This window comes from Mobula hypostoma, chromosome 11, assembly GCF_963921235.1.
Source record: "Mobula hypostoma chromosome 11, sMobHyp1.1, whole genome shotgun sequence".
NCBI lineage: Eukaryota > Metazoa > Chordata > Chondrichthyes > Myliobatiformes > Myliobatidae > Mobula > Mobula hypostoma.
Genome location: NC_086107.1, coordinates 8,173,924 through 8,185,925, shown reverse-complemented (window position 1 = coordinate 8,185,925; position 12,002 = coordinate 8,173,924). Strand labels below are relative to the sequence as shown.

At 37.7% G+C, this 12,002-nt stretch overlaps 2 protein-coding genes across 4 annotated transcripts in view; one reads left to right on the top strand and one right to left on the bottom strand.

Moving 5' to 3' along the window:
* Nucleotides 1-2,621, top strand: part of immp1l (inner mitochondrial membrane peptidase subunit 1) — a 136,211-nt gene extending 133,590 nt beyond the window's left edge. For all 3 annotated transcript variants that reach the window (XM_063061630.1, XM_063061628.1, XM_063061629.1), the window contains one exon: nucleotides 518-2,621. In XM_063061630.1, coding sequence (XP_062917700.1) covers nucleotides 518-580 — 63 coding nt within the window. In that variant the 3' untranslated portion in view covers nucleotides 581-2,621. The remainder of the gene's footprint in view (nucleotides 1-517) is intronic.
* Nucleotides 2,622-2,736: 115 nt separating this feature from the next.
* Nucleotides 2,737-12,002, bottom strand: part of LOC134353572 (dnaJ homolog subfamily C member 24-like) — a 53,618-nt gene continuing 44,352 nt past the window's right edge. The window contains exons 4-5 of the mRNA XM_063061631.1: nucleotides 4,765-4,833; nucleotides 2,737-3,690 (exon numbers count right to left, since the gene is read on the bottom strand). Coding sequence (XP_062917701.1) covers nucleotides 3,557-3,690; nucleotides 4,765-4,833 — 203 coding nt within the window. The 3' untranslated portion in view covers nucleotides 2,737-3,556. The remainder of the gene's footprint in view (nucleotides 3,691-4,764; nucleotides 4,834-12,002) is intronic.

Sequence of the window (12,002 nt, the reverse complement as noted above, 5' to 3'; positions counted from 1 at the left end):
ATGCTCTTCTGCACACCTCTGTTGTAATGTGTAGTTATTTGAGTTACTGTCACCTTCCTGGCAGCTTGAACCAGTCTGGGCATTCCCCTCTGACCTGTCCCATTAAGAGGGCGTTATTGCCCACCAAACTGTTGCTCATTGAATGTTTTTAGTTTTTTGCACCATTCTCTGTAAACTCTAGAGACTGTTGTGCATAAAAATCCCAGGAGATCAGCAGTTTCTGGAGCTACTCAAACCACTCCATGTGGTACCAACCATCAGTCCAGTCAAAGTCACTTAGATCACATTTCTTCCCTATTATTATGTTTGGTCTGAACAACAACTGAACCTATTGACCGTATCTGCATGCTCTCATGCATTGAGTTGCTGCCACATGATTGGCTGATTACTGAGCAAGTGTATAGGTGTAACGAACAAAGTAGCATACTGAGTGTAGGTAATCGTGAAGGAGCAATACTAAACTGATGAATAATAATATACACTGTGTCATTATACTAATATAGATTGTCTTTTCTAGATTTGGCCTCCACATGAGTTTGGTTTCCTGCGAAAAAGTCCCAATCAAACTTCCAACCGATAAAGGAAGCATACTGCAACAGACTAGTTCCAAGTCATGCATTTCTATTTTAAATGCAACTCAACCCGAGATGTTTTGCATTGACTTCACAAGTGGTTTGTGGATGAATAAAAGTTATTTTTCTAAACAAGGTGCTATTCTTTGATATGCTTACAATGTTAGTTTACAGAAGAGGAGAAATAAGAATTGGAAGAAAAATGAAGTCTCACACACAGCAAGGTTCTCAAATCTAGTGGAACAGTGAACAGAAGTGAGAATGGTGAACAACATTAATTACTGCTGTAGCGAGGTTCTATTTGTTGGAGCAATTATGATGCCCTAAGTATAGACAGTTAGGATAGATGGTAGAAAGTTTACTGTTTGTATAATTTACCTTGTTTTCCGATTTCTTTCATGAACCACCACACATGTAACATGTTGATGTGATCTATTGTATACAGTTCCAAACACATTTAATGTTCAAAAGTGAAATTAATTCATCAAAGGAAAGGTAGGGTCTTGCAGATGAGCCAATATGTGGAGTACATTTATGCTGTCTTTTGTTGACTGTCAGAACCAGAACAAAAACCTAAAAAGCATTTTTTTTTAAATCATGGATTTTCACATTTCATTAATAACTTCAGGACAGAGCTCAAGTGTTCAATGTTGGTACCTGGAAGTTTTTGTATGTCTCATCTCTTCCCAACATTTCAAGGGCAACGGTGAAAATAACAGGTGTGCAGTAAGTTATTTACTCTTTGAAAAGTGCAGTTGAAGAACTAGTTCTACTGATGTCAAGCCGGATTCATGTCAGATCAGTACAAGGCAAGCAAAAATGGCTCTAAGGAACTGGATTTTTAAAAGTTAAATTTCGAGGTCTTCATGGACAGGCATCCTGTTAAGTTTATTTCCTGAATTCATTTTTTAAACTGGGCTCAAATTCACAGCAGAGGAGCAATTTGAGTTTATGTTCTTTGTATAATTAGTCCAGGCTTGTGGGCTTCTGGCTCAGTGATATCTGAACTTTATGGACACATTAAAAGTGCTCCTGGTTTTTAAGACAGCAGCGTTCTAAAAAACATGGCTCTTAGGAATAGTCTAGATTGATATGTATTGATACATATAGTGTGATGATTGATTGTGTAAAATGCCTTAACTGTTTCTTGCTTCCAGTGTACATTCCTTGCTATAGTAGAGTATTCCCTCACACTTCTGAAACCTTTTCATCAGTTTGGTTCTTTTTTTTTCATTTTTACGCCTGGCAACATATATATGATTTTTTAAAATTCAATTGATTTATTTATAAACTACTAAATATGCTACAAAATGAAAATTAAATAACATCTGGAGATGTTGGAAATCTGAAATAGCAGAAAATGCTGGAAAAAAACTCAGGTCAGGTAGGATCAGTGGAAAGGGAAACTGTTGATCCTTTAGATTGAAGACCCTTCATCTTTCCAAAGATGCTGCTGCTATATTAGAAATGGTGTACTAAAAATGCCACAATTCAGTAACATAATGTTATCTTGTAAGTGGAACATTCAATTTTCAAAGCCGAACTGTAGTAGAAGAGATCATATAGAGAAAACAGCTGAGTCAAGTGGGCTACTTCAATCCATTCCTAAATTAGTGGACTCCTATGAATTAGCTCTGGCCCTGACTTCACTTCATTTCCTGGTACAATTGCCTCCTTTGACAGTGCTGCTGCCAGCTGAAGCAATCTTGCAGAACAAATGCTGGATTAGTTCTCATGATAAGATTCCTGAAAATGTTATGGATGAAGTTCCAACTAGAAACAGCAATATACTCAGTTGTTAAAGAATTTGTAGTGGAATGCTGCAAATCATTCATGCAATACTGCTCAGTTGGAAGCTGATGTACAAATATTCGAAAGAAGTGCTATGATAGCATCAAACTGATGTAGGATTGCGCATGGATTAGTCTGGTAGACAAGAGGTAGACATGGCTTTGGATGGTTCTTTTGTTTATACTAGTTAGAAACTACCATACTTTGTATTGGTATTTTGCCAAACCTTGTTGCTTTTCAATAAAATATTTAAACATTTGTATTTTCTTAGTTCCTCCTTTTAAACCAATTGTCAGATAGAATCACACAGTTGCAGTGAATTTTACTCTAATCATGTGGATGAGGGTAATCAATTGATGCCAAAGGAACTTTAGACGGACAACAAGAGAAAACAAAGAAACACAGTGAGGGGAAAGGCAGCGATGAGTGTCACCTCATGAACACATCACATTGAAACCAAATCGATCCAATCTTCATTTTAATAATTTACGAATAATGCTGAAACAAAACCTGTGATTGTTTTAATCCACCTGTTCAATGGCAATTAGGACCTGGCTCGAACATCCAAAAACTTTCCAACCAGGAAGCTCTACTGTGAGTTTTCATTCAATTTGAGATTTTCTTTTTGGAAAGCATGCTGCTTAAACCTATATTAATAAAATGTAAAATTTCGAAAGGAATAAGACACAAATAAAAATCACAAACTTTAATTAATATCAAAATATATAGTTAAACACAATTTCAGCATTCTGGTCTTGACCTTGGAATTAATGAGAAGAGGAGTGGATGATGCAGGCAGAAATACTCGTGCCTACAGGAGCCTCAAGCCCTTTTCAACTCTTTCTGATCCTCCTTTGCGAGATGAGTTCATGTGGACATTTGTTTGTTCTCCATAAATTAAAAACACTTAACATAAATGGCTGCTCCAATAATTCTGTTTGGCAGGGCAAGTCCCATGGAACTACATATTGACCAATTTGGCTTTACTAAGCTGCCATTGTATTGAATCTTGCAATCTGTTTTTGATTTGACTGAATGAACCATTTAAAACGTGATTGGACTAGGCAGCTGAGTAGTTCATTTACCCACAATTTGCGTTGCTAGTTCCCATCCTTCTGTGTGGCTACTGAAAACAATGTGACCTAATTCTCTTCCAAATAAACAATTAAAAACAAAAGCGTAATTGAAAGATTTCAACTTCTGTTCAAGATCTCGATGCTAAGGGAACAGGTATTGCAACAGATGAGAAACAAGTTTTCTTCTGCCTCTTCTACAGGAAGAATATATTCACCACCACATCGGCAACTGTAGGAGTAGCTTTGGTCAGCTTAAAAAGAAAATATTCATAATAATCATTCATGTAGTACATTAATATATGTATCATTTCTTAAAACAGTAATAGCTCCTGTACTACTTCAATGTCTTAAATGTAATAAAATGTTCCAAGCTGGAGGGGTTTAAATAATCTGTTCAAAGGCTTGGTTGATGGAGGAGGTTTTAAAAGCAGTTTGAAGGAAGAGAGAAGAGCTGTGGAGGTACAGAGGTTTTGGGATGCCAGAACTCAGGGCCTCAGGCTTGAAAGCATGGTTAAGGATGGAGTGATTCAGTTCAGGGTCAACAGATGAGAACGGGTGATAACTTTCAAGTTTTAGATCTGAAGGGGAGAGGGCAAATTAGTTAGCAAATCTGAATTATATTGTTAAAAAGGTGTCTGGCTTATGAGTTCATCTGAATTGTAGTATTTTGTTTAAACCACACAATCCTTACTGAGACTTTAGAATACATATTCACAGCCTTAGTGTGGTTATTACCAAAATTAATTCCTTAACCAGTACTATCATTTATTTATCTAGAGATACAGTGCAGAGTAGGCCCTTCCAGTCCTTCCAGCCACTCCACCCCAGCAACCCCGCTTTATTTTGAGCCTAGTCATGGGACAATTTAAGTTAACATACCACCCAGTATGTCTTTAGATTTTTGGAGGAAACCGGCACACCCAGGGGAACATGTACTTTGATCTCTGCCCAAGTGCTGCCTCTGCTCTGGAAATTGCCCATGTCACTGTAAAATTTAAGTTGTGCTATTACAAATGGCCTTTTGCTAGCAGTCAATCTTCCTACTTTCTATAAACTCTACCTACCGTTAGAATGCGTAAGCTGGAAGAAATAAATGTCAATTTGCTGAGGAAAATGAAAAGAAGATCATGTCTACAAATTAAATCCCATTCATGATGATCTTTGGTCCCTCCTATTGCTGCAACCTTCAACAGTCAATCCTATAGTTCTTTTCAGTTTCCCCCAACCCTACACATTTTCGTCCATTCCCCCTTCAGCCTACCGAGCCCTGCTGAGGAATAACTGTGCAACAACTGAACCAAACCAGCCCTGATATTAATCTTTACCTTCAATCCAATCCATGTCTTCCAAAGGAACTTGAGCATCAACTGGCCATTTCTGTGTTAGGGCTGCCTCTGAAAGATAACAAAGAACATAGCTGATCATGCACAAATGCTGCAAGTATGATTCTAACAATTCAAAATGATTGATTTCTGTTCAGTTTGACATGTTTTAAATGCTTTTTTCCTCACATTGGTTGCATGCTGCAAACCAAATTCAAAGTACATTCACTATCAAAGTATGTATATATTAATACAACCTTGAGACTCATCTCCTTACAGGCAGCCACAAAGAAACCTCAAAAGAACCCATTAAAAAAAGACTGTCAAACACCCAAAGCAGAGAGAGAGGAAAACAAACAAATCTTTCAAACAATAAAAGTAAGCAAATAGCATTCAGAACTGGAGTTTTACGAAAGATACAAAGTCAGGCATCACTGCCGCTGGAGCAGGCAACAGCCGCAGTTCATTGCAATGCCAAGTAAATGTTGCGAAACCACAGACGAGAAGCCAGGCTAGTACTAAAGTTCAATGTAGAGCTAAGTAAATGTCACAGACCAGCCCTTCCCTTGCCTCTGGTCCTGACACCCTGACCTTTTCAATCTGGCCCAGTATTTAAAAGGTCCAAACATCAGGTTGTTCCTCACTCTGGGGCCTGGACCTCACCACCATGATTCGGCCTGGACCTGATCTTTCCAATTCGGCCTGGTGCATAAATTGATCAGACATCAGGACTTTCCTCACTCTCGGGGATACCACGACTCCAAGCCGCGCTGCCCAGAAATCCCCCAAATTAATCCCAGCCTAATCATGGGCCAATTTACAATGACCAATTAATCTACTAACCGGTACGTCTTTGGACTGAGGGAGGAATTCACGAGGAAAATGTACAAACTTCTTACAGGCAGTGGTGGGAACTGGACCTGGGTCACCGGTACTGTACAATGTACTGCCCCAATATCTGTAGGATTACCCAATCAAAACTTTCCCTTATTTTAAACGCGTCTGGCAAGTCATTCTTTCTCCTTTGCTTTTCAGTAGAGCACATGTCCATTAAACCTGATCAAAGGGATGGTGCTTGAGCCACACACCCGTGAAGATTCCTATTTCCAGGATAATTCCTGCAGTAGGGAATGACAATGCAGCTCAACATTGTACTTAATCTGTAGACAGAAGAGGATTTTTTTGAATTAATTCACTTTCCTTTCTCTCTTATTTAGAACTCCATGCACTACCTAGAAATGAAATGTTTAAATGCATTTTGATAAGGTCCAGGTGTATTTCAATAGCATTTTGCTAAAATAGACAAAAAAAAGTGCTTGCAATGAACTGATTTTCAAAAATTACACATATAATACAGGTCATTATATAATATAGGTCATTAATTGTATATTTTAATCAGTCTTTAAACTTACAATATAGTCAGCACTTAAGTTTATAGTAAATGTGAAACAGAGTGTTAATTAATACTTAGGTGTGAACCTGAACAATCCTGATGTTGTAACCTCCCCCGAGTTTAATTCGATGGCAAGATCACTTCCCACTGTAAGTGTTAATACAAGGCTGCTTTAGAGGTTAATGATGTCAGAATACTGGAGACAGAGTGAGAGGGGGATACTCCAGAGTGCATGGTACAGCTGAAAATTAAATCTCTGAAGGCATTGGTTTAACTGCATTACACTTTATAATTATTTTAAATAATTAAAATAGGTTTAAGGTAAGACAGGGAGAAGTCAACAGGAGTTTTTTTTTACACAGAGAGTGTTATGCACCTGGAATGTTCTACCAAAGGAGGTGATAGAAACAGATATGATAGCAATGTTTAAGAGCTATTTAGACGGACGTGAACAGATAGGGAACAGAAGGACACTGACAAATGGGTTTAGTTTAGATTGGCATGGTGGCTGGCACAGGCAAGGTGGGCCAAAGGGTCTATCTATGCTGTACTCTTCTGTATTCTAACAGAAGCAGCTTATATAGTCTCTGAACCTCTGAGATCTAAGGCAAAACTCTAGCATTTCAGGTAAGGTATATCCTGAAATAATGTTACAAAATAGTCCTGAGAGTTACCACTCCAGATAAAAAAAAATCTAAATTAAAATCTCACAGTTAAATTAATTTACCAAAATGTGTTAATCACAATCTTCAGAATGATGGTTCATAAATGTATTTAGTAATGTTTCTCTCCTTTCTATACTTAGTTTCTGTTACGTAATATAGTGGTAGTAATTCCTTCCCGCAAAACTATGCCAATATGCCACACTATAACTTGAGAAAAATCCAAGACACTTCACAAGAGAGGTGAAGAACAAGACAAATTGTCATTTTCCCGACTGTTGGGAGAGGATCAGTTGGTATTGTATCACTTAACATCATCAGGGAACTAAAATGTATACAAAACAAATCCTGATTTTTTTTGCATGAGTTTCTGGTTATCTGGGTATCAACAATGTAGGTCCTAGCTCTTCAATTAAGGTGTTATATGAATGCAAAGTGTAGTTACAATAAAGCTGACCGGTGTGGGGCAAGTACAAATTTGGAACAGGGTCTTTAGTCATTATTAACTATCTACAAGAGCATCAACTGCCACTTGTTCTTATCTCCGCTTACTCAACTCAGACTGACGACCATCATTAATGGCCAAACACAAATTTTGCCCTCGGATAATTCAAACCTTTAGCATTTAAAGTTGCATCCTTTGAGAGATGAGTTGTTCCTAAGTATTTGGAACAAAAGACTTAATGCTTCTCTGTAATTAAACTGCCATTTCCTTTAATCTTCCTGACTACAGAATGTATTTTACAGGTCATCAGGCAATGCGAGTAAATGCGATGACACGTCAATTGCCACTTATGCAATTAAATACAAAGAAAATAAGAATAGGAAATACTAAGAATATACAGATTAGTCAGCATTTATGAAGAGGATATGATCTTTTGGGTGTGTACTTTATCTCTTCTACCAATTCATGTCCTCCGCTTCCCCCCGCAAGACTGTATTTGCACCTCGTACATCTTCTTTTGCACTGTAAAACAGATGCTGTAGCTGAATGATATAACAAAACCAAGCAATTGCTTATCGTCACTGACTTTAATGAACGAGAAAGAAAATCTGGATTCCCAGCATTTTCTATCGTTTCACACCCTCTTGACATTTAATTGTAAATGTTACTAAATATCGAGAGATGGAGAAATTAGGATTAGATCAAAGGAAAAGTTGTCCAAAGTAACAAGATAGGAACATTCCTAAATTTTGCAAAGGCAGACCAATAGTACTGATAAAAGGAAGGCAAAATGTGTTAGGGAAAAACAATAAAAACTATATATATATAAAAAATGGGAAAAGGGAATGGCTGTGCAATTCAATACGTATTTTGTTCAAGGAAGACACACAAAACTTGTTGAAATTGTGAAGAACTGCAAGTCTAATGACAATGAGGAACTGAAAGAAATAAAAAGTTAGCACTGGAGAAAGTGGCTGAAATGAATTAAATCTACAGAACATGATGATCTGCATCATATATGAAGATAGTCAATGCATTGGTTTTCATCCTTTCAAATTCCAGAGATTCAAACACCATTCACACTGATTGGAAAACTCCCACTATTTAAGAAAGCGACAAGAGAATAAACGAGGAACTACAGGCCAGTTTAGCCTGACAATAGTAGCTGGGGAAATGCTGGAACCTATGTGATGATTAATATTTGAATACGAATCAACAATGACGAACAAAGGAGCAGGAGCAGCCCCTCAAGCCTGCTGCACCATTCACTACGATCACATCGAACCTACCACAGGCTTTGTGTGCACCAGTTCCCATAACCATCTTGATCTTTCCAGAATATATCCTACTATACCCTCCCCTGTCCCAACTTCTTACTCGAACTTCTCATCCCTTTTTCCCAGAACTGATGAAGGGTCGAGGCTTGAAATGTCGACTGTTTATTCTCTTCCACAGATGCTGCCTGACCTGCCGAGTTCCTCCAGCATTTTGTGTGTGTTGCTTTGGATTTCCAGCATCTGCAGATTTTCTCGTCTTCATAAAGATAAAGATTAGCTTTATTTGTTAGACGCACATCAAAAGGTACAGTGAAATGTGTTGTTCTGCATCAATGACCAACACAGTCAGTACTTATTTAACTTAATTTATATATATATTTATTATGATTTATAGCTTTAAAATATGTATTACTATGTACTGTTGTCACAAAACAACAAATTTCATAGCATATGCTAGTGATATTAAATCTGATTCTGATTTAGAATTTATGCTGCTGGTGCTTGGGTGCTTGTCCAGCATGCCCACAACTAAAATACTTTAACCAGTATGTCTTGGGAATGAGACAGGAAACCAGAGCACCCGGTGGAAAGCGTACAGGGAGAGCATACAAACTCCTTAAATCCCCCTACAACCTAGCCTCCATCTGCAGTGGAATCTCAATGATCTGTAAAGGGAACTGTTCTCTCTCTCGCTCTCTCTCTCTCTCTCTCTCTCTCTCTCACAGATGCTACCCGAACTGATGAGTATTTCCATCATTTCCTAATTCAGATTTAAATTTCAGCTTGTAATTTAATTGCTGAGAGCAACATTTCAATTATTAACGATTTACTCAATATTACTGAACTCTATCACTGTTTGAATTATTAAGAAAGGTTTTTGAAGAACAGTGGTAGTCAACTGAGTTCCCAGTGATTTTCATTGACTTCACCGCGGAACTAAACAAGGATGTCCGTTGAGTCCTTTGCTTTTTGATCCAGCTTCAGAACCCCTTGCCACCCACAAAATCTCACTTTACACTGATGATATATTGCTTTTTATCTCTAATTACCTTGTTACCTTGCGTATTTACTTTCCCGTTTTAGCCAGTTTTCAGGATATAAATTGAACCTAAATAAGAGTGAATTATTTCCTTTAAATGATTTGGTATCAATTAATACTAATCTTTTAAAATTGTAAGGAATCAATTTACTTATTTGGGTGTAACAGTCACTAAGAATTATAAACAACTGTTTAAAGAAAACTTTCTTACTTTATTTAACCATGTAAAAAGGATATTATTAAATTGGTCACCTCTTTCAATATCGTTGATTGGACAAATTAATTCTATTAAAATGAATATTCTACCTAAATTTATATATCTTTTTCAGGCTTTACCTGTTTTTATACCTAAATCCTTTTTTGACTCTCATGAATCTATTTTATCCCTTCAGCTATACACTTTCGGCAGAGCCAAGAAGGGCCAAAAGGCCTGTTTCTGTGCTGTAATGTTCTATGGTTCTATCCTCCTATATATGGAAAAATAAACATCCTCGTTTAAATAAAGTTCATGTTCAAAAATCTAGAAAGTCTGGATGTGATTTTAACCCACAACAGTAATCTTTACTAATATGAAAGGATGATTTGGGGTGGGGGGGGGTGAATTACAAGGCTAATTTAAACAGAGTTCAGATAACACTATACACTTGGAAGCAAAGAAATTCTGTTGTACATGCCAAATTATCCTCTTGATTAGATCACAGGCTCATAACTCTCCTGCATATAGTATCATATTGCCAGCTAGTGAGTTACTGTATATTGGACTGTGGAGATATTACCCTTCGCTGATACTGCACATCTTGTTCTTAATCCACAATGACATTCAGATACGAGTACTAATCACTTGTCATCCATTTATTTACCTGCTGCTTGCCAAGATCTGTTTTTTTAGGTAGTGAGGTCACTCAAGTCAAGCGTGATGTTCTCCAAAGGGGTTTTCTATTGGTGGGACCTCAGGTGGCTGTAGAGATGATCCAGGATCCACATCTTACACAGGACTTAATCCAGGATGTTAAAGTGGATTCCCTTAATGGAGGATCCTGTGTGCCTTGGTTTAACATGGAGAGGCTGTTGTATGGGCAGCTATTGACAAATTGGATCAGGGTCCAGTGGCGTAGGGTACAAGACAACTTCACTGATACAGCCTTCTTCTGCCTCACTGCCAGAATGTGTCATTATTTTCTGCCAGATTCACCACTGAGGTCTTGGTCTGGAACCTCTCCCTTGACCATACCGCCATGGGTGACCTTACCAGGAGCTAAACCTGTAAACTGATAAATCAAAAATTAAATGTCCTCTATTTTCCTTTATTATCTGAAGCAGTAAGTGATGGAAAATTTGAAATTACAGCCTTTTACATTCTATTTTTATCTAATGTAGCAATGAAACATCAAGGAGGCCAAGCAAATTTAAACTCTTCAAACAATTACCTTTCTCTAATTAAAATGAACTGTATTGTGAACATTATCTGGGGATGTGGGTGGTTTATTAACAAACCACACCTCCTCGTTCACATAATGCTTACAAACAGCACACACTCCATTAATTAACTCCGTTGACTAGCGTTCATCTATCGCTACCTGACAAATTGCACCCAGATGTTAATGGAGTAAGCACAAGCGCAGATCAAAGTTGCTGAGAGAGCTGTGTTTGATCTGTCACAGGCACCAAGGCTGTTGATGGAATCAAATTATTTCCCTTCAGATTATTCCTGAGCAAAGGGCCACTTCAGGAGAGAATGACAGTGAAAGCTTCCAGCCAATCAACAGGCTTTATCAGCATGGTCCCAAAGGATTTTGGGAGTGAACAGTGTAGCCATGACAATCTGGTGCTGCACAGTGTTATTAACCTTCTTCTCATCGTCTGCCACTTTAATGTCAGGTGGGGTGGTGAAGTTCAATAGAACATCATCATCAGTTTGTTAAATCCATGAGATTGACTCAAATATGATGTACATACTTGACTCAAGTGTGTTCTTGATGGAAACAACTTTTAACATAACAGGATAAGCATTTAATATTTTTGTCCCAACTGAATTAAATATGCATTATTACACTGCAGTGTCAGATAACGGGCAAATTGAAATAAATTCTAGATAATCAGAATGAGTGAGTGTTTCAACTCCAAGGTACTGGTGATTCTTGCACTTTTCCCTGTCTCACCATGCTCAGGAAATAGGAGGCACTAAAGAGTAACCAGACATACCAAATGCTTCAGCTTTTAGTTTGCAATGTTGGGGGAGTCAATAGATTGATAGCAATAGTCTCCATCTCTTCAAACAATCAATCCCAAATCACCACCCTTTGCATATTAACTGCCAGGTTTTCACTAGGACTTTACCCATTCTTTGAAGATGTTACACATATGCTTCGCTGCATCCACACTATTATACCCTTTCCTCATTTTTAAGGTTCAGCTCTGAGGATAT